The sequence below is a fragment of the Tyto alba genome, unplaced genomic scaffold, assembly GCF_018691265.1.
Source record: "Tyto alba isolate M040663 unplaced genomic scaffold, T.alba_DEE_v4.0 Super-Scaffold_42, whole genome shotgun sequence".
Classification (NCBI taxonomy): domain Eukaryota; kingdom Metazoa; phylum Chordata; class Aves; order Strigiformes; family Tytonidae; genus Tyto; species Tyto alba.
This window is the reverse complement of record NW_024881318.1, coordinates 15064814-15086848: the sequence shown is the minus strand read 5'-3', so window position 1 is coordinate 15086848 and position 22035 is coordinate 15064814. Positions and strand designations below refer to the sequence as shown.

The 22035-nt window shown below is 43.5% G+C and overlaps 2 protein-coding genes and 1 long non-coding RNA gene across 5 annotated transcripts in view; 2 read left to right on the top strand and 1 right to left on the bottom strand.

Moving 5' to 3' along the window:
• Nucleotides 1-18580, top strand: part of CCBE1 (collagen and calcium binding EGF domains 1) — a 100729-nt gene extending 82149 nt beyond the window's left edge. Inside the window, exons 5-11 of one of the 3 annotated variants that reach the window (XM_042804489.1) lie at nt 316-453; nt 5778-5884; nt 10984-11104; nt 13007-13146; nt 13239-13274; nt 13803-13838; nt 14920-18580. In XM_042804489.1, the coding sequence (XP_042660423.1) occupies nt 316-453; nt 5778-5884; nt 10984-11104; nt 13007-13146; nt 13239-13274; nt 13803-13838; nt 14920-15153 (812 nt within the window). In that variant the 3' untranslated portion in view covers nt 15154-18580. Of the gene's footprint in view, nt 1-315; nt 454-5777; nt 5885-10983; nt 11105-13006; nt 13147-13238; nt 13285-13802; nt 14554-14919 lie in introns of those variants that run through there. The other 2 variants (XM_042804491.1, XM_042804490.1) reach the window with 2 other exon arrangements.
• On the bottom strand, nt 14662-19223 carry LOC122154635. The gene is made up of 3 exons (XR_006166660.1): nt 18708-19223; nt 15963-17556; nt 14662-14985 (listed from the first exon to the last, which is right to left on the bottom strand). It is a non-coding gene; the product is annotated as an uncharacterized LOC122154635 (long non-coding RNA).
• A 45-nt stretch (nt 19224-19268) lies between these two features.
• MRPL17 (mitochondrial ribosomal protein L17) lies at nt 19269-20347 on the top strand. The gene is made up of 3 exons (XM_032997358.2): nt 19269-19513; nt 19610-19678; nt 19788-20347. The coding sequence occupies exons 1-3, from the start codon at nt 19340-19342 to the stop codon at nt 20058-20060; spliced, it is 516 nt and encodes a 171-aa protein (XP_032853249.2). The 5' UTR covers nt 19269-19339; the 3' UTR covers nt 20061-20347.
• Nucleotides 20348-22035: the final 1688 nt, after the last annotated feature.

Genomic DNA, 22035 nt, shown 5'->3' with positions numbered 1-22035 from the left:
GTCCTTGTGTGGCTAGTCCCTCCCTGCCCTGTGTGTTTTGCTGTGCCAGGGAGACAAGATTTGCAGCATTGAGCTTTGCTTGTGATCTTTTCAATGCCAAAAAAATGGTCAAGCAATGTTCTCTGCTAAAATGCCAGGTGTGCTAATAATAATAGTGCATTTTGCACAGAGCTCTGACCCAAAGCACCAACGGTGCTTCAATTACTCATTTATTTAACCACAAAATCTCCTGATACTTTTAAAAGAAGTCTTTGATTGTATTTGAGGTCTGAAACCTCCAGCTTTAGGACATTTTGAAGTCTTCCTTCTCCCCAGATATCGACGAGTGTGCCACGAGCAATGGGACGCTGTGCTCTCAGATCTGTGTCAACACCGTGGGCAGCTACAGGTGCGAGTGTCACGAAGGCTATACCCGGGAGGAGGACGGCAAGACGTGCACCAAAGGAGATAAAGGTATATGCTAGTAGGGGTTTAAAGGCCCTGGGCCAAAGGGCCATCTAAAAGGTTGGTCTGTTGTAAAGAGGATGCTCCAAAGCTGGGATGTAGCTGGAGCTCCTGGAGAGCCCGGCTGCTCCGTGGGCACCCGCGTGCTTGTGGAGCAGCCGTGCCGCACGCTCCCCCCCTCCCCGGTTTATGAGCTGCACACATGCAGCCGTAAATCAGCGGTCGCATCTATAAAGAAAGCACAAGTACATTGAAGGATGTGGAAAGCATCTTCCCCTGGAGCAGCAGAGGGGCTGAACAGTGAAACTTGACGTTACAGCTTCAGTTACACCGTTTCTGCTGAATTCAGCTGCTAAAAGCCATATTTTGCCCCCATGTCCAACCTGAAGTTTGTGGTCCAGAGCTCAAGAGACGCAGGGAAAAAAAATTGCCAGATGCTGACCATTATAAGCTTTCATTAATTTCATCTGTTAATTACATTAATTTCAGTAACATTAATTTGTATTTACAGGCCTACATCTGAGATTAGCAATGGCCCTGGGCTGGGTGGTTATTGCCTCTGGGCACTTGGAGGCTCAGAAAAGGTGTGCCTGGGAACTTCACATGCTTTTCAAGCATTTCTTAAATGAATTGCTAAATTACACTGAGTAACACTGAATTCTGCTGACCTGCAATTAGTTTGTGTGTCTCGTGACCGTGGTGAGATTTTTTTTCTTTTTATATGTGATGGGAAAGGGGTAAAAGTGAGGGCTTGTTCTTGCTTTTCACTGTTGGTTGCAAAGTATTTCGTATTTATGTGTGTTGTGTATAAATGATTTTAAAGTTTTTGACTTTATCCTAGTTATTAAATTACAGCATTTAGAGTACTTTACGTTAAATAGTGACAATTTAAAAAGAAAGGAGGAAGAGAACAACCTGTGCTCTGGGGAAAAAAAAAAAACAAAACAACACTTTTGATGAATGGTGACTTACCATAGGTTCATCAATTAATGCTTGAACCCATGTATCATTGGGTGCTGCAAATCTCTCCGGATGACCAAAGCAATTTATAATTTTGATTTTCCTCTGAAAATGTGTAACTAGAGCCACTCCACTAATTTTAATTATTCCTTGTAGTTTTCAGATGTTTTTTCTTCCCTTATAAGTGAGGAGGGTGGTGTGTCATGATGGAAAGAGATATAATCCCCTTGCAAATAGGGGGTTTTTTAGTTAACTTTTCCTCTGGCTAGTTCAAATTTCCTGACAGAGTAATGTCCAAAGCATTCAGGATAACTAACCATTCAAAATATTCAAGGCTGTGGAAACAATTCTAATATTTGAAAAACACCGATTTTACACTGAAAGTACATGGCACATAAAAGTGTTTGTTCCAGTAGTTAATCTGCAATAAAATACCCACCATCTCTCAAGACATTTCCCAAATCAGCTGTGCAAAGCAGAGAAGGACAATTTCTGCTCTGTTACCCCACTGTGCTCTAAGTTAATGTTACTAATTGCCAGATCACTGGTGCAAATGAAAGAGGAGTTGGCCGTCACTATTTCACAGGGATTGTGTCTGTAACTCATCCCAAAGAAAATCAAGATTTTCAGCAGCTGTGATGAACCGGTTGTAGCGACGCACCACCCCGTGGTCAGCCCCAGCCCTGCACCATGCTGGAAAGTACCACATCTGCACAGGAATGACTTCCGAATAAATAGATTATTTGCTTTTCATGGTATCTGGGACACTTATATTTTATTTTAAAATTTAGTGTGAGATACATGAAAACACATGTATCCCTCTCCAGATCTAACCATGTTGCACGTTTCCCAGGAGATAGTATTCACGTTTTCATCATCCTGTGCCTGAAGGCTGCGATCCGAGCACATTTTTGGCTCTGTAAGTGGTCTTGACCGAGGGCTTTGGGTTTGCTAGTGAGCACAAGAATAGGGAGCATTTTTCCCACATTCACAGTCATGTTGCATTTGAGGGAGACAATGCAGCTACTCGTGCAGAAGTAGGCAAATGAAACCATCTCAGCAGACTGAGCCCAGATAATACAACACAGATGATCAACTCAACAGTCTCCATGCAAAGACCGCCCGCGGCACAGCTCCCTGCAGAGCTCTCCCCCGCCAGCATCTCCTTCTCTTCCAGCATCAGCAAGACAGAGTCCTCAAGCACAGGCAAAGAAAACACATCACTCCCCCGAGCACATCTCTTATCGATAGGCGCCACGGGGCTCACCGGTGTCTGACTGAGATGAAAGGACCCCCGTCAGGACAGCAACATCATGCGTGAGCTGGACTTTGTGCTTTGGAAAGCCTTCATAAAACGGGGCTGGTTTAAGCCTTCTCTGAAATAGTTTTAGTTTTCTGGTGCAGGTCTGTGCAATGGAAGCGGGCTATATAAGTGCCTCGCTCAGTGCTGGCAAAACTGACACTGGTAGGTGACCTCTGTTTCTGCACCACGCGTGGGTGGCTCTGTCTAATTGCTTCCTGCCCCCTCTGGCATGTCCTAGGTAGCTTCTGGCTTCATCCATGCTTTATTCTGGCTTTATTTATAGTTTGGTCCTGATACAGGATCGGAGGGGGGTAGAGTAAATGTTTGATGGATGACTCCTTCCCTGGGCAAATCATCACCTCTGTCTGGTCTGAGTTAGGGGGATTCCACCTCTCTCCCGGGACACAGCTCATGCTTGCTTGTATGACACTGTTGGACTTCTTCCTCTGACGAGTCAATCCAACTGGATTTGCAGAAATCTCACTGGTATGATATTTCCCAAACATTAACTGACCCCCCTGGCATTCATCTCCATGGACTGTTACAGCCCTTTTTTATCTATACTTGTCAGCCCCGTGTGCCACATCCTTCTGGAAGATAAACTGGATTTTATAATGAAACATGAGGCCAAATTCACTGCTTCTTAATCTGCACATAATTCCACTGATTCTAGTGGGATTGCATTAGGTTTCAAATAGCAGAGTCTCTGGCAGTTTCTCCTTATGGCTGTATGTTGCTTTCAGCAGGATTTCTCAACACAATATGAGGGAATCCATTTGGTAAGATAGCTATTAAAAGAAATTTTGGTTAAGACTAGTACCAAACACAAACTCTATTCAAGTTTGAAAGAAAATAAGGCATTTTTTTCTAATGGCTTTATATATGTGCATTTGTAAATCATACCCAGGTCCAAAACCAGACATGTCAAAACACTGTTTTTTTTTAAAGGAATAAAAATTGGAGAGGGAGGAAGAACTCCATGAGGGAGCCACAATACTGACTTGTGGTCAAGAGAAAATTTACCTTATAGAAATATCAACAGGTGTCTTGATTATAGCATATAAATTCCTTGTTAAGGGGAAAAAACCCTGCAAGGTGCAGATTCTTTAATCTGTCAGAGAAAAGCTTATGGGCAAAGTGGTTTTGCAAACAGCCAAAGGCAAAATGAACAGCATTAGAAATACAGCAGTGAGGAAGGAAACCGGTGGATGTTGTGCGTTCAGTTATCTTCACACAAAGGCTGGAGTCCTTCTGGAAGGTGTTATGGCCACATAGTCTTGGTGCCAGCATAGATGCGATTTGGTGAAATTCTCTTATAAGTTATGTAATATTAATTGGAAAACCCCAAGTAGTACATTTTGGCCTTAAATCTTTGAGCCACCTGAACACTGTACAGAAAGCTGTTTGGTTACTAACAAGCTGTGTGCTATCAGGAAGGGCTGGGAAGCTCAAACAGCAGTGTGCTCACTGCCATAAAAATGTTAAATAAATCACAGAATGTTTTGGGTCGGAAGGGACCTTCAAGATCATGTAGTTTCAACCCCTCTGCCAAAGGCAGGGACACCTTCCACTAGACCAGCTTATTATATATAATATTATATAATTATAAGAAATTGTGTATTATTGTAATGCCACTGGATGGCAGCTGTGGGAGCAGGCAGTTGATGAGGGGGGAAAGCCCCCAAGCCTTTGCTTCCTAATCTTCTGATCAGTTCAGTGCTAATACTAGTCTTAATGCTGCTGGTCATTCCAGCAGCATGTCTTTACAGACCTTCCCTACTTGATTAGTTGATAAGAGGAATAAATCTTTGTCTTCTAAACGCAAACATACCTGACATGCCATTGCATCCAATGGACTAAACACACTATAAATCAGCTTCTCCTAAATTTCTGCATTGGTGGTCCACAGATGACCGTCTGATAGATGCAGTATTCCTTATTGGACCCTGCAAACATTTAAAGTCAAGTACCACATAATATCTTTAGTATTAGAAACTTCTGGTTTTATTTAAAATCATGCAGATGTTGTGAAAATCAATAAACTTTTCTGAAAATATGAAGGACCTTAAAGCGTGCATCCAAGTGAGAAGTATAACACAATACCCAAGTATATTGTAGCTGGTCCTTTTTGAAGATTTTGAAGATTTTCTGGCTTTAACCAACAGGAGTACCTGCAGAGTTTTTCCATTACAGGACATACTCTGAAAGATCAGTGTTCAAAACACGTCCAATGACCCTTCCAGGTAACATTGTTCAAGGCCACACATAGTTCGCAGAACCTCAATACACTTGATGCTTCTTAACAACTGTATGTGGAAGAAAAAAGCTCACCTAGAGTTTGTCAGTATGTGTCACCATGTGTTTTGGAAACCACATTTCTCTTTAAGTGGACAACGGCTAAAACAATGTTTGTTTGTTTGTGATGCAGAAATGCTTCACTGTGTATGGAACTGGGAAAAGGACAAAAATAACATTTGCGATATCTGTTACAGTTTGAATAATTTAATGGATTCTTGAAAAGATTCCATTCATGCATAGTATCAACATGTGTGACCCTTTCTTTTGCGTGGATTTAAATCCCTGTCATTAATCTCAACCCCCGTTTTGCTCAGGCTGATTCCATTGCATGGAGGAATAACCAGCAATGATAAAGAGCAGCATGTGAAAAGTGAATGAAATGACCGTATTGTGAGGGATTTTACTGTTATTTAGAGCATATGAAAATTTGCCTTTTGGGGGACTGCAAATAAGTTCAGATCTATAGTGTTAGCCTGCCCTAAACACAAAGATAAAAGAAGGGGCGTAAACTTTTCCAGGTATTAAAAATAAAATAAATTCTGTGGGGACTGTTAACTGGAAACAGCTGCTTTAAAAATGAGCTCAGAGCTGTCTCTGCAAAGTTTGTCAGCCTTACGTAGTAATTCACAGTCAAAGCATTAATAATGGCAAGATTCTATCCTCTTTTCACAATCTGGGGAAATGTAACAACCTTTAAGTTACTTTTGCAATCACTTTATTAATTTCTTTCCTTTGGCTCTTTATATTTGTATTGGAAACTGCTTTCTTTCAGCTGGGCTTCCCGAGAAATCTGAAAATGTGGCAAAACTGGGGACATGCTGTGCCTCTTGTAAGGAATTCCATCAAATAAAGCAGACAGTTTTACAACTGAAGCAAAAGGTATGAACACTGATCAGCCGTGTCTTACCAGACCTCCATGCTTTATGACAACTGAGGTTAAATTTAATTGTTTGGAGCTGTCACTTCCATGTGACTCTTGTGCCCATAAAGATGATGGCAACATATTTTAAAATCATGTAGGAATGGCATCTCTTCCTTATGCTTCTGTATTGCTTGTAAGCAGACTGCTAACCAAGCTCGCGGAACTGAGTTACCAAGCTCATGGTAACAGAGTCTGGCAAACACCCATCTCAGTCTGAGCCCAGGTTTCTTGGCAATCTGTGTTGGCCTCAGCTTTTCATTCATTCTGAATGCACAGGATTTTGGACTTGATCCACCTTTAGTATAAGCAAGTGCAAGATATTCTGCAGATGCGGGAACATGGGAGAACATGATTTTGTTTTAATAGGGTGCTGATGCAGGATTCTTGCCAAATAGGAGGTGTGTAGCTAAATAAAAACATCACTGGGTTTGATTTTTTTTTTTTTTTTAATAAAAACCCTCAGCTGCAACCTTTTTTGTTTTTATGTGTCCTTATAAGTAAAGAATAATGCACTTAAAAGCTTCCCCTGGCCTTTAATTGTTGTATGTGGCCTCCTTTTGCAATCAAGTAGGGTTGAAACAACGCAGAGACCCAGCCTAGAATGCGGAGACCTGAGCGCAGGGATGCAGGTGTAATACCTTTTCTGGTGTCGTCTCCTTTGAACATTCAGGTTCTCTCAAATTGAAATGTTCTGCAGGAATATTCTGAGCAGTTCATGTCGACAGGCTTTAATTATTTCACCCAGGATGTTCATTTAATATAATTGTGTCAAAACACAATTTGGTGTACTCACTTGTTGCATTTAATATTATTCATTCAATGTAATTTATATTAGGAAAAAAAGAAAACTGCTTCACTAAAACAAAATACACTGAGGTTAGAGATACTTTTTATTTCAAAATTCTCAAAATGTCATGTTTTCCTTCTGAATCAGCATAAAGACAAACATGGAAGTGACCAAATTTCATGTGTGATGGAAATTCTGTTTTTCAAACAAATGGTAGCAGACAGGTTGAAAAAGGATCCATGCTTTTGAGTGTCTGTTTGTCCTGCCGCCATCCATGATGCTGAGCAGGCTCACACTGACCTCCAGGGAGGGATCTAGGGTCACACTGTTGGCCAAGTCGTTTGCTGCAAGAATTGACAGAAAGCAATGGTCTGAATTAATGGAAAGTTTTCTATGTCCAACTTCCACTGCTAGGTTCCTCTGTTCAAAACTCACTCCTGGAAAATTAAGATTATTGATACCTGTCACTGTGGCCACTTGTACAGTAGCTGTGGCCAAACTCTTGCCTCATTGCTAAGTCCTGTCATGGTCCATAGCCTACATTTACCTCAAGTATCTTCCTAGTGGAACTTGATCCATCTGATATCTTCAGAGGGAGCTCACTGGGTTGTGCCTCACACAGACAGAGCTGGAAGAGATGGTCCCTTGATACCCTCAGCATTTTTTACCCCACAGAGAAGGGAGCTTTCATCCATGCTGAGAGGAAATCTGGTCTCATGCTGCTTCTCTTCCCAGGGAGACATGAACCCTCCTGTTTCACCAGCCACTCTCCATGGCCAAATTTTTCTGGGGATGACATCTCAATATCTGTGGTTGAAGCTGTTCTGTTTTGCACAGAAAAATGAATTTCTTTCTGCCAGAGAGACAGTTTATGGGAATGAGTCTTCAGTCTTGTGGTTAAGGCTTTCAGATTTTATGAACCTTATGCAAAATTATGTTTAGCAGAAGAGCTTGTGAAGTATTTAATGCAGTAAACCCTACAACTGGGAACTGGGGTATGCTTCTGGAAGTGGGAGATGAGGTTTTGTCTCTCCCTAGGAAAGGACAGGGGTGAACTCAAGTCCTGCTACTTCTGGTGATGGCACCAACACCTTTTTGGAGAATTACAACAGCTACCAGGACAGAGTAGTTCTAGAATCAGGAACAGAAAGTCACCTTGCATGCTCATCCAGAAGGATGCACTCTCCTGATATACTAGGGGGTTGCGGGCAGTCCTAGGTTTATGTCAGACCTTGCCAGAAGGAAGAATAGAAAGCTGAAAAACTGGGGAAAAGGTATCCAACATGCTGACAGACTGCCAACAATTAAAAAAAAAAAAAAAAAAAAAAGCTGGATCCTATTGCAGAGATATGTTTAAACGTTAATTAGAAAGCCATGTCCCACATCACTCCTGTCAAGCACTGTCAAAGTCATCTAAACCACCCCTCTCCTAGAAACTACCCAAAACTCCAGATGCTGCATGCACACAGCACAGGGGAGTCTTGTTTCTAGTCCTCTTGCTTTAAAATTTCCCCTTGCTAATATTTGCATGCATATATAAAAAAAAGAAAAAAAAATTTTCCAAGGGCCATTAAGATTTGGAGCTGGGGATGGAGAAAGCCAAGGTCACCCCGGACCAGGATCCTGTTTCAGTTAAAAGGTGAAATAGTAATTAGGCCAGTGAGTATAGCCAATCCCTAAGAGGATGTGAGTCAACATCAAAAACACATGGTTTGGCCTCAGTGTATGTAAGAACCATTTTCTGGCCAGAAGATATCAAAGAGCAGTGAGCTAGACCAGAGCCTGGGTATTTTGGCACTGCTAGTATATGCCTCAAGTTCAGCTGACTCAGTGGGGAAGCATGTGTAGATGCTTTCACAGCAGCTATGTGATTTTTTTTTAAAACTTACTAAGTTGCTACAACAGTCTTGCTGGCAGGAACAAGTCAATATTTAAGCAACAGAAAAGAATACACTTCCAAATCCTCTTCATGAGAAGTCTTCATCCCTAAATGTACCTTTCTATTCCAGCCTGGTCATTTGCAAAATAATCTGAAGAGTATTCATGGCAGGGCCTATATACTAAATTAATTTTATTTATCAGCTGGGATAGCAATAGATCCCCAAAATAGGATCTGGTCAGAAATTTAAGTAAAAGCTCTAAAGAGGACATCAATTAATCTATCTTTCAACTGTGGCCACCCCTAAGGAGAAACACTGATGACACTGAAAATATTCTCACAAAAACTGCCTGAAAAATATAATGCTTTCAGGTAGTCACAGGATTTAACTCCATGTCTCAGTTTTAGCATGGCAGCGCTGGCACTGCAGAGCCCTTGGTTAATTTGTGTCACGTAGTGGAATTTTTGCAGTGTGATGGTCCTTGCAACTTTCCATTCATATCCAGCCAGAACCACGCTCTGGTCAGCGTGGATGCACCTCTGGGAAGCAAAACATTGCAGTGTGCAGACCAGACCCGGCCAGTGGACCTCCCTGTGCTGGTGCCAGGCCAGTGTGACCAAGGGAGCCCCCAGCTACTGAATTTTCCTCTTCTGCCGGAGGTGCAAGGTGCTGTGACCCATGGAGTAGCCCTTTATCTTCAGCAGTCCCATGATTTGTGCTGTGCTGCAATGGCTGGCATGTTGGCTGAGAAAGCTGCAAGGTCATTGGCAAACAAAGAAGTTTTTCTTTGGAAACCAAACCAAAGACGACAGCCCACCCCAGAGCAGTAGGTGTACTGGATCCCCATTTTCTATGTGTGCAGATTCATAGGAGTAAGCACTTAAGAAGCATCCTGTGGGGCTTCTGTGAAGTGCTGACCTCATCCAGTCACTGTATTCCATGGGGGTGGAGCGAATCTACCAAATTCTTCCAAGGCTTACATCATGTCGCTTAATTTGAATTAGTGCAGTCATCTTGTCTTTGGAACCGCAATGCTCTCCAAAACCTGAGTCACAAATGGCTGATAAATCCTTGTATTCCTGTCATCATATTTTGAATTACAGTCTGAAAAATCAAACTGCTGTTTCGGAAATGCCACTCAGCATTTCTAACATTTTTTTTCCTCACTTTTGCTTCCTTCAGAACTCTTCTGTGCATCCAACCACAAACAGCACTGGCTGCCCTTGAAGTGTATTCCTTAAGTAATAACTTGTTTGCCAAAATAAGTTTGCCCAGATATAGTATGTACTGCAAGTGCTTAGCATTATTTTTTATTCTGCATTACAAACATTAGGTTTGCACTAAGGGAAGGAGGCTGTACATCAAATAATTACAGAAACAAGTACGAGTCTTGAGAACAGCCCAGTACAGGGAATTCCAAATAGCTAATTAAAAGCATTGTCAGATACCAGGAGTCATCATGTATTTTATTTAATGCAACTCTCCCACACTAATGTTGCAGAATCCAGCATCAAATTATCCAGTAAGCCAAATTTATTTAGGGAGCAACAAAGCTGACGCAGGCATAGGTCTGCCCTGGTATTGCTGAAATAGCTCTTCAGTTCCATCTGGCAGAGTAAAATTCCCAACTTAATGCAGCTACTCTCCATAAAAAAACTTTTTTCCTCACTGCAGAGCAGCCTCCAGGCTTGTCATCTCCCTTCAGTTGCCTCTGGAGAGACTAAACATTTGCAGAATATTTCTAAATATGTTTAATTATTAAATATATTCAATCTGGGCAGATTAATATTTCATGGATAACTAAACATCTGACATAATGGATAACGGCATTTTAAGCTATAGTGCGCAATTCTCCTTACATTCTCACATACTTTAGCTTTGAGTCTTTAAGCAGAGCAGATCCAGACTTTTATTGGGTTAAATAGTATGGTTACAGGGCCAAATCCACAAAGGATTTGGGGATCTCATTGAAACCTATAAAAAGTTAGTGGCTTGTACAGCAATTGAGAACTTAAATATCTGAGCAAATGTTGCCCTGAAAAAGGGCAGTAAATTAATAGAGAAATGTTCAGATAAGGAAAATAGGTTTCTTAAGAAGATCCAAGCAGTTATGAGACTTAAGTTTTTGACAACTTCTTGCTGTATCTCTCTTTAATTTCTCCTGCCCCCCATTTGGATAGACTTGCAGTATTTCCACAGTGACCTGGAAAGTAAACCACCTCACACAGTAACTTTTTTTCTGATTATTTCAATGAAGGATATTGTTGAACATTTTCTATTTTCCTGAAGTATTTAAATACACTGTTTGTCCATATGAAAGCTTAACCAAGAATGTAATTTATCCAGCTGAATGATGAAGGGCTTACGGTGATTTTTTTGGTTTTGGCAGGTTGCTTTGCTACCAAATAATGCTGCTGATCTTAGCAAGCAAATCACTGGTGAAAAAGTGCTTGCATCTAACGCGTATATCCCTGGACCCCCAGGCCAGCCTGGCCAACAAGGCCCTCCAGGTAAGATATGGACAAGAGGGATGTGAATTAGTGTTATGAATAAAAATAGTAAGATTCAGTCTTTCAGTGTGATAGGATTCCGTGTCTTTCATATTTTGATTGTTATATTTGCATTTGTGGTAAATTTAGAAAGAAAAACTTTCTGGTCATTATGGTCAGCCTCTGCCAACTGTCAACATCATCCATTGTGTCTTAGCCTCCATCTGTTTCTTGGCATGCCAGCTGTATTTGTCCTCTATGTATTACATTTCTCCCTCTCCCTGGGATATCTCACCTGCTTCAGTTGTCATTTCCTGTATTATAACTCTGCCTTAAAATACTTTCCATTTCATTTCAGGAATACCTGTTGCTTTGGCTCACTGTCATTAGTAGAGCAGAAAATGTGCTTTCAGTTTGCAGCGGTGTGTGCCAACAGTTTTATTTGTCCTCATCTGCTTTTGCAAGGATTAATTTGTTAGTTTTATGTTGTGTTCCAGATTCAAAGGAATCTGAAAAGTAAAACTCCACTCACACCTTCGTTAAGGTATAGCTTGAAACAATGAGAAAAGCAGAGTTCCTAAAACTCTGACTTAAGCCAGACACCTTGCAACTGGCAGCCAGTGATGCTAAAAATTTTGCAAACTCTGTTGAATACAGATCAAACTTGGGGTTAGCCATAAATCCAAGGAAATTTAGCACTGTTCTGGGTTTCAGGAATATTCTTACAAATGACTAGCAGATATTCCTTACGAGGTTTGATTCACCTCCTACTGAACTGCGCCCTCACTTATCCCCACTTCTGCAGTCTTGCTTTGGTTTTTGAGTCTTATTTTCTTGGAGGATGAGTATCTTCAGTCTTCAGTATATCGTAAGTGCAAGGACAATATGGTTAGAGATTCTGCGTCAGACTCTGAACTGTACAGTGCGTCGCCTTGCAATCTCTCTAACGTAGGCCTGGCTCTGCAGGTCTCCCGTCTGGTTTCCCTCTGGCTGAGCTGTCCAAGGTACTGCAAAATTATCTGTTCCTCTTGAAATCCAACCCTGCTCACCTCCTCCCCTGCCCTGCCGTTAGCAACAGTGCAGCTGGGTCTTCAGGAGTCCAAGAGTTTCATCACTGAGCTCGATTTTACTCCTTTTGAAAATCCTAACTGTACATATTCTGTCCCGCTGAACCTTTTTTACTCTCTTCCTTTCACTTTCCATGACTTTCACATGTTTTCTGTATGAAGAAAAGTGCTTTCCCCTCTGATTAGAAAGCAATTCAGCTAGTGACACTTTAATGGTCTTCATTTTGTGCAAATGTTGTTTCAGGTGCCCGATTTTCTATCTTACGTTCCGTAGTGTTTCTCTTGAGCTAAACATATGCTTTGTTGCCTCTGTGCTTGCTAAAAACTAACATTCTCTGCTGAGCCAACAAAAGCAGAAAAGGCTATAAAGCAAAATGCAAGAACAGAGCCTTTTTGCCCCTAAGGCATTGGCTACCGTACTGGGTAAAAGAGAGGTGTAGCCTACCACTAAAACGGGTTTGCTTCTATCCCAGTCATGTAGATGCCTTCAACCCCAAATTCCCACGAGTTTTCTGAGGTGTTCCTCAAATGTGACTTGTCTTTTCTTCTTCGTGGGAAAGTGAGGCATTTATGCTTTTCTTTTCATTCCCAGTCTGTGTCCCTAACCACCTGGCAGTGGCAGTCTTGTCGTCTTTGTCTACTCAAAGTTTAACTGTTTTGTGAACATCTCTTGTGGCTACTGCGACAAGGAGTAATGTCTCAGATGGCTGATGTGTTGGTTGTGTTGTTGTGGATTTGTGTGTGCTAAGGCAACAAGTCCATCGGGTGGTTCAAAAACCGGTCAGTCCCCATCGCTTGCATTGATGAAGTGTCCTGAAGACTTTCCCTGGCAGGTAACCTTTGCTGTCGATTGCAGGGGCTCCTGGACCAAAAGGGAGTCAAGGAGTTCCTGGGTCACCTGGACCTCCCGGACAGCCAGGCCCTCGTGGATCAATGGGACCTATGGGGCCATCTCCAGACATATCACATATTAAGCAGGGCAGACGGGGCCCCGTGGTCAGTATTTTCGTCTCCCATCATGCACTGCACAATTGGCCTTAGCTCCACAACTTCTCACCTCCTTGTGAACACTTGCTTTTCTCTTGCAGGGCCCACCAGGAGCCCCAGGGAGAGATGGTAGCAAGGTGAGGAGAGGTACTGTTTTCCGTAACTTTGGCACATGCACATGTGAAGTGCAGGCTTGATAAAGAGACCCTCTACACACTTGTAGTCACACCCTTTACTAAGATGAAAACGTCCTGTTGTCCCATCCCTTCATGACTTCCTTCTGCTATTTTGTGTTTGCCATTCTGTAAGTCTTGCAAATAGGCTATCTGTCGAGGAAGCTCCTTTCCTTTCTCTGCATCTCTTTCGGCTTTTCCATGAATAAATGTAGATGCTTTTGCCCATTTCATTAGACTGCTCTTTTGTGAACTTCTAGATGGTAACAAGAACGCCATTTAACAGGAGAAATACCTGAAGTGCACAACTCTGCTCCCACTACAATCAGCAATTTTCTTGAGTTCTTCCTTCACTTTCTGTTCTTTTTCTGAGTGAGCATAAGCTGATGATTCTTGATCTGGTTACAGTAAGTAAGGGAGTCTGCAGAAGCAAACTGCTTTTTTTTGTTTCCTCTAGTCACAGCAAACTAATTGAGGTGGTATTGATTACAGGGGGAGCGAGGCGCACCAGGACCAAAGGGGATACCTGTAAGTATTGCTCACAGGAGGAATTTCCACAAGAGTGATGTTGACTACTGACAACAGGTCAGCCAAAAGTCAAGAGGACAGTGAGAGATACTTTACATGCACATAAAACGTTACTGGAAATAAAGTAACTACCTGTTTTCATCCAAGTGTTTTTGCTTACACATCTCTTCCCTTGCTGGGTGTGACACAAAAGGCAGTAAGTGTACCTCTGCGCTACAACAGCAGTGGGACATCCTCAGAAGGCAGCACTCTGCACGGGATCTCATGCTGCTAGTTAGTACAGTTCAGCCACCACTCCTAGTGGGAGTATGATCCCTGGAACCTTTCAAAATCCTGCCCGTAGTATCTCTCTGGGGTTTGGGAAGCTATAGGCTTTTAGCAAGTCATCAGGAGGATGAGTATTTACAATCTCTTTTCAGGTGAAATTGTTTAAAAATCTGTTTCTTATGGTGTTTTGTCATTGGTGGAATGGATTTTTAAGAGTGTGACCAGCAGGGTGTCCTCAGTATTAAACTATGTACTTCACTATGTAAAGTCAGATAAAAAGAAATTATGATTTTCTAAAATCAGCTAAAACCAGATGGATATTCTCTGCATTGTAATTACCAATATATTTAGAAAATGATGGACAGCAGCAAGGTCACTGTATTGAAAAGATACCTTCCAAATCACAGCATTCTTGAGAAAAATAAATATATATATAATAATTACTGACTTATTAGTCATTCTAAGAATGTAATTTCTATCAGTTTAATAAAAAGGAACATAGGGAACCAAGAGTTATCTCCTCTGTTCCCATAAGGTGTCAATATACTCTCAGGAGGCAGATATAGCAAAAGAAATGTTAAGTAACAAAAGGGCTGAGCATCTTGTAAATATAGGCTCTGTCTGCAAAAACATTTGGCTTCTTTTGAATATTGTTTCCAGAGCAAGTCGATTGCAAAACAGACCATTAACCTTTGGCAACTGATATGAAGCAGTATTTTACTGAGTTACCCCTTCAAGAGTAATTATATCAACCTGTCTGAAAACTGTAGGAGTGAAGTGGATTTTCATTAATGACTGTGCCTTGTGACTGCAGGGCCCACCAGGTTCATTTGATTTCCTGTTGCTGATGATGGCAGACATCAGAAATGACATCGCTGAGCTGCAAGAGAAAGTGTTTGGCCACAGGACTCATTCATCAACAGAGGAGTTTCCATTACCTCAGGAATTTACGAACTACCATGACACGGTAGATTTTGGATCTGGAGAAGACTACAAACCAAGGACAGCACCCAGGGACTCCAGGATACAGAAGGCAGCCCACCCTTAGCTACGCCTACTGAAAAATAGAGCCCTTTTAGAGTTCTTCAATATAAAAATGCACTGACAATGTAAAATATATATAATTTCCCAGTTTTCTCTCTGCTTTTCCCCAACCATGCTGCCTGTACTGTAGCTTTCCTGGTTCACAGTACCCTCTTTGCAGTAATTCCATACCGTCAAGCCTGCACTGTGCATTGTACCTGGACTATCAAGAAAAACTTCTTAGTATATGATTAAGGCATGCTCTAGCTAATGGCACAGACCAGAGAATTTCATCTACCTTGCATTCTGTGTCCAAACAACTCAGTACCCAAATTTTTCCAGGGATAGGAGGGGTAGCTGAACATCATCCCTGAATGATGTCAATAACAACTGGTCCACAGTTTATACATGTAAATATATTGTACCACTGAATTCAAGTCTCCAGCTACTGTCCTCACACTTAGGAGAGCATGAAAATTGGATTCCTGTTTCACAGCAGAGGCCAGCTGTACGTGAAATGTCTCCTTCTATTATGCCCCACCATGGCAGAAGAAGGCAAAAAACATATGGTTAAGCAGTGATACAATGGCACTGCTTCTTGATCTGGAAATTATTTGGTTTTGTGTTTCTAGAGTATTGTTCAAAGACAGTTGAAAAGGTGCATTTGTCCTAAACTAAAACTACTTTTCCCTTACCATTCTCCCACTGCTCAGTGTGAAGGCTAGTTCCCTTCCTCCACAGATTCATGACGGATACATTACACAAAGATGAGCAAGAAAAATAGGGGATATATAAAGCAGGAAAACCAATCATAAGTGAATCAAGTAGGCTTACTGGCAGGCACAAAATCAATCCCAGTCTTGCAGAAAGAGTTGGATTCTGACCTCCTGTAGGTGCATGTCTTCCTTGGTGAAATGCTCAAGTCCAAGTGAAATCGAGACCAGAGAAAGGCCTCGTGTTTGCAAAGAGCTCCCATCTGTTTTGTTCCTCTGCTGCATGAGAACAACCTAAATGGAATTCACAGAACTGGAACATAGAGTTGCAGTGTATTTGGCTGGGTATATGAGGAGTATGAGTAGGTGCAAGAGTGCACATGACAAAACATTTCAACTGGTACGAGGATGGCTAAGGTGAGGTACTGCGCATGGGGTCCTGTATTTGTGAGGAGGGATGAAAGGGCGTGCCCTTTTTTTACACTGGAAAATTGGATGCACAAGTTAGACCATACCTCATGGATGATCTATGTTACCATTTCTTTTGGATTACCACAGCTGCTGAGGATTTTGCAATGCTTAGAAGATAAAGAAGTATATTAAGCACAAAACTTCAATGTTGTATTTGTGTAGCTGCTACTTATGTTTAGTGCTGGGTCATGTCCATGTTACAAATGCAAAGAAAAACTTCTCGGTTTGCCATGTTTATCAGGGCTTGCATGTTCTAATAGAATAAATATAGGTAAAAATATAAGCAGGCCCTTTTCATATAACCCATAAAGGTTTGGGTTCCCTTTCATATTCACTGGTTCAAAAGATAGTTGGTGTAATCCCTACACCACCAGTACACATCATGTACAAACCACTGGCTGTCTAGATCTTTCATATCTTTTGTGTACTATCTTAAGAGGTTGTGTTCATTCCTGTAATTGCTTCGCAATTCCTCGCTATCACTATGCCACAAGCAAGGGCATTAGCTTTAAGAATATTAATGTTCTGTATTCCCCTTCATGTTATATGTATATCAATATTTACAAAGCAATGACTAAGTCATGGGGATAGCTTGGAAAAAATGATAGCGCTCTTACCCTGTGGTCTTTGGGCTTCTCCTCTGGAAGGAGTTCTGCCATCAGCTGCAGATCCAAGTAGTCTTGTGAACCAGGTAATAAGGAAATTAGTGAGACTTGGGGAAGGAACTTGTAGCCACAAAAGGGATGGTCTTATATGCAGCAGCCTGAAAGCAACCTCTAAGACAGCACGAACTGAGGCATTTATGTTTCATTCTCTTAATTTCAACCAGACAACTACGTATAAATAACATCATTCATGAATATGCAATTTTAAGCAATTTGTTACATTTTAAATGTTATATTTGTAACTCTTGCAAATTATGTAACTCTTGCATATGTTTACTACCACACCTCATCACCTGCTGGATCAGGTTAATTCCCACTATAGAATTAGTAGCTGCAGGGGGTTTTGACCATCAGATACTGAATAGAGTTAGATGACTCACTTCCTACATACCAACTAAATCCTACTGCCCTCTGCCCACAAGAAGATGCGTTCTAAAAAAAGCACTTACTCTAGTTCCAAGCTCTGCCTTTCCAAATATAAATACTGAACGAGAAGTTCCACAGTCTGACCATCAAATTCAGGGGTAAGTGATAATTGCCCTGCTGCGCATCAGTAACCAGAGAAGGGAAATTCTGAGACTGGAGCAGATAAATAGATAAAATCCATGCTTCACTGTTAGTACAGAAAGCTGTCCTACAGATCAACAAACATAAAATATGGCATGTGTTTACATGCCTTTCTGAATGGAAACCTCAGTAACTTCCCTTTCTGGAATCTACATCATTGCTTTTCACAGCTTAAGCTGGGTTTCCAACAGATGTGCTTCCACCATAAAAAAAAGGTGAAGGAAAGTGCTCCTTGGTCCAATATAAAGTAAGAATGTAATCCAAAATAAGAATCCAAAATAAGAATGTAGAAACATCTACACTCATGCCTAGTTTCATTACTAGGTTCATGCACATGACAACTTTGTTTCATAGAAATACTATGTTTAATTTTATTAGAAATAAATATTATTTTGATGTTAAGACATCAAGTTATAAGCAGAATGGTAATAAAGAGTTTGTTATTTTATTAATATTAGAAATGTATTTAACGGAAACATTTGCAAGAGTGTGTAGTGATGGGAAAATGCTGATTGTTAATGGGTTTAACAAAATTGTAAAGCTTGGAAAATGTTTTCTTCCAATACTGTGCCAAGTACATACAGGATTAGTCTTTCTTGCAAAACTGTAATACTGACACAGAAGAATTCCTATATAGTCAGGCTAAATTAGGTAAATGAGAGGAAAATTGACTGTAAATTGAATTAAGGTAATGCCTGGAGTTATTGTTGGCATCACAGCTTGAATAGCCTTCTTCCTAGAAGTATTTCAGAGGTAATATGCTAAGCCTCAGAGAAGCAACAAAAGATGGGGGTGGGGTCCAAGCATTTGTTAATTTCACATTAAAATCCGTATGTTTGTACGTATTACACATTCCAATAGCTATACTGTTCACTTTATTTATATATGAAATACTAAAATGTGTATAAAATTGTGATTTTATAATGTATTCATAATAACAAAGATATTTTTTCTTACTTATGCTGTTGGTAACTGCTTTTGTTACACATCATTTCTCTGAAATACAGAAATGTTGGCTGGAAGTAGCAAGCAGCAAGAAACCTCTTTAAGCTGCCTTTTAGCATTTTTCTTGGAGCTGAACTACATGCACTGCCAGGAGTACTATGGGGGCACGGCCTCTTACAGAACAGGGTTCTGCCTGTGAAAATAAGGCACACACCCACCTGCATGATGAGACCAGCGGCTCCTGCACCCCGTGAGGGCTCCACGAAGCTCTGCTCGACGCTGCTGTGGCACGCAGCTTCTGCAACAGATTGCGGACGCCACGTGGGGTTCTGCGGCTCCTCTGGCATCCAGCCACCGGTACTGGGGGGGAAAAAGTGAATGAGAACCACGGCTCTGGCAGGGCTGAGCCCCTCCCCGCAGCCCCCGGAGCATCCTGCGAGGGCGGTGTCTCACATCCCACCCGGCCTGCGGTGAGGGGCCGCGGGGAGGCCGGCTGCTCTCCTTCCTCCCCTCAGAGCCCGCCCTCGCCTGCCGCCGCCACGGCCTCGCCCCGGTGCCGCAGGGACAGCAGCAGGGCTGTCACACCGCCGGGCTGGCTGCGGCGGAATAAAGCCCCATCGCGGCGGGAGACGGCAGCCGGCGCGGCGGAGCGCGGAACTCCCGGCATGGCGGAGGGGGAGGACTACAGCTCCCGGCGTGCCGCGCGGCTCCCCCGCGCCCGGGATGCCCGGAGGGGCGCTCCGGCTCCTGTGCGCATGTGCAATTCCCGGCGTGCTGCGCGGCGCGCGTGGGCTGCCGGGAGGCACCTCCAACCGGTGCCCGGCGGCGGCGGCGGCGGGAGGGTGGCGCGATGCGGCTGTCGGTGGCGGCCGCCATTTCGCATGGGCGTGTCTTCCGGCGGCTGGGTCTGGGCCCGCGCTCGCGTCTGGACCTCCTGCGCAACTTGGTGACGGCGCTGGTGAGGCATGAGCGCATCGAGACGCCCTGGGCGCGGGCCGACGAGATGCAAGGCTACGCCGAGCGGGTGAGAGGCCGGGACCGGGCCGGGGGGAGCGATGGAAGGGAGGAAAGTGGCGGGGTCGTGAGATCCTAACAGCTCTGCTTCCTTCCTCCCCCGCAGCTCATCGATTATGCCAAGCTGGGAGACACCAACGAGCGTGCCATGCACATGGCAAATTTCTGGCTGACGGTAAGTGACGGTAAGCACCGCACACCACACCTTCCCCCCCCCCCCCCCCCCCCGAATCTCTCCTTGCCCCCTCAGTCGCGGTGCTGGAGCTGAACGTGCCACCCCGCAGGAGAAGGACCTCATCCACAAGCTGTTCAAGGTGCTGGCACCCCGGTACCAGCTCCACTCCGGCAACTACACCCGCCTGCTGCAGATCCCCAACCGGGACGGCCTTGACCGCGCCAAGATGGCAGTCATCGAGTTCAAGGGGAATCCTCTCCCGCCGCTCATCCGCCCAAACTGCAACAACGAGAAGACACTGATCAACCAGCTCCTGAAGGGCTACCGGGAGGACATGCAGAGCGCAGCAGCTCCAGAGGAGCCCAAGGGCACCCCTGTTTAGGCATCCCCCAATGCCCTTGGGGAGGCCCTCTGCGTGCACAGGGACAGGGCTTGGTGTGAGCTACCCATGCACCAGCCAGCTTGTTGCTGTCCTGGAGCACAGGAATGGAAGATATTCCAGGAAGTCTGAAGATTGATTACTAACCTTGGGATGCCATAATGGGGGTATAAGATCAGGGTTTACTTGCTTCTTCCAGTTGTTTGAATTTAGACTCGGCAAGAGAAGGAAATTGAGCTGGGAGCCCTAGTGGTTGATTGTCTCTGTGTAAATAAACTCTGTTCAGAAAATGTGTTTACTTCTATTTGGATTATATTCCTGTGCACATAGAATCACAGAACGGTTTGGGTTGGAAGGGATCTTAAAGATCATCTAGTCCCAACCCCCCTGCCATGGGCAGGGACACCTTCCACCAGACCAGGTTGCTCAAAGCCCCGTCCAGCCTGGCCTTGAACCCTTCCAGGGAGCGGGCAGCCACAGTTTCTTTGGACACCCTGTGCCAGCACCTTCCCACCTTCACAGTGAAGAATTTCTTCCTTATATCTAGCCTACATCTAGCCTCTTTCTGGTTAAAACCGTTATTCTTCATCCTATCCATATACTCCCTGACAAAGAGTCCTTCCTCATTTTTCCTTTAGCCTCATTTAACTACTGGAAGGCCGCTATAAGGTGTCCCTGGCACCTTCTTAAGGCTGAACAACCCCAACTCTCTGAGCCTGTTATCACAATGGCTCCAGCCCCCTGATTGTGGCATCCTCTGTCCCCGCTTGAGTAGGTCCATGTCCTGATGTTGGGGGCCCCACAGCTGGACACAGCACTGCAGGGGGGTCTCACCAGAGCAGAGTAGAGGGGCAGAATCCCCTCCCTCGACCTGCTGGCCACTCTGCTCTTGATGCAGCCCAGAACACAGTTGGCTTTCTGGGCTGTGAGTGCACATTGCTGGCTCACAGTCAGTTTTCCATCCACCAACACCCCCAAGTCCTTCTCCGCAGGGCTGCTCTCCATCCACTCATCTCCCAGCCTGTGTTTGTGCTTGGGATTGCCCTGACCCATGTGCAGGACCTTGCACTTGGCCTTGAACTCCATGAGTTTTGCTCAGACCCACCTCTCCAGCCTGCCCAGGTGCCTCTGGATGGCATCCCTTCCCTCCAGGGTGTCACCGCACCACACAGCTCGGTGTCGTTAGTGAACTTGCTGAGGGTGCGCTTCATCCCACTCTCCGTGTCACTGACAAAGATGTTAAACAGTGCTGGTCCCAACACCAACCCCTGAAGAACGCCTCTTGTCACTGCTCTCCAAGTGGTCCATCTGTCAAACCCATCTCTCTCCAATTTATAGATAAGGATGTCATGCAGGACAGTGTCAGCTACTTTGCACAGGTCCAGGTAGATGACAGCAGTTGCTTGACATTGAGTTAGTAATTTATTCCAGCAAAGACTGGGTTTGTTACAGCTTCTGGTCCAGGAGCCCTACTCTGGCGTATCATCTCCACTCCAATGTGACAGAGCTACAGTGGTTTCTAGCAGCCAGTGTGCAGCATTTCAGGGCAGGAAATCCAGTGAAAAATCAGTGGTTAGTTTCACTGCTTCAGAAGCACTGCATGCAAATAGGATGGTAGCACTGAGACAAGTCTTAAGAGAGGCAGTACCAAAGGGACTTGTATTATAATAACAGGCGATATGGACATGGATAATAGTCATCTCTACCAGGAGCTTGGTAGACAGCTGTAGGGGTAGGTTTGCAAGAAATATCTGCACTACCCTATTCAAACAAAGAGAGTAGCAGAACTTTTTCAGAGTATGATATAACTACTGCGAGATAAGAAAGTTAAATTGCTAGTTTTGTCTTCATATTCAAGTACAGATAGTACTTCAAAGTCCTAGCTGTAGCTTCTGAGTGGAAAATAAAATAAAAACCCCACCAAACACATTGGGTTTCTTCCTTCCTCCCACATTTCACAAACTTAGGACAAACGAGT

Bases quoted from the DNA above. Each gene is read 5' to 3' on its own strand.
- MRPL17 (XM_032997358.2), top strand. From the start codon at position 19,340: ATGCGGCTGTCGGTGGCGGCCGCCATTTCGCATGGGCGTGTCTTCCGG. The intron at 19,514-19,609 runs GTGAGAGGCCGG...CCTCCCCCGCAG, and splicing joins TGCAAGGCTACGCCGAGCGG to CTCATCGATTATGCCAAGCT. The intron at 19,679-19,787 runs GTAAGTGACGGT...GCCACCCCGCAG, and splicing joins TGGCAAATTTCTGGCTGACG to GAGAAGGACCTCATCCACAA.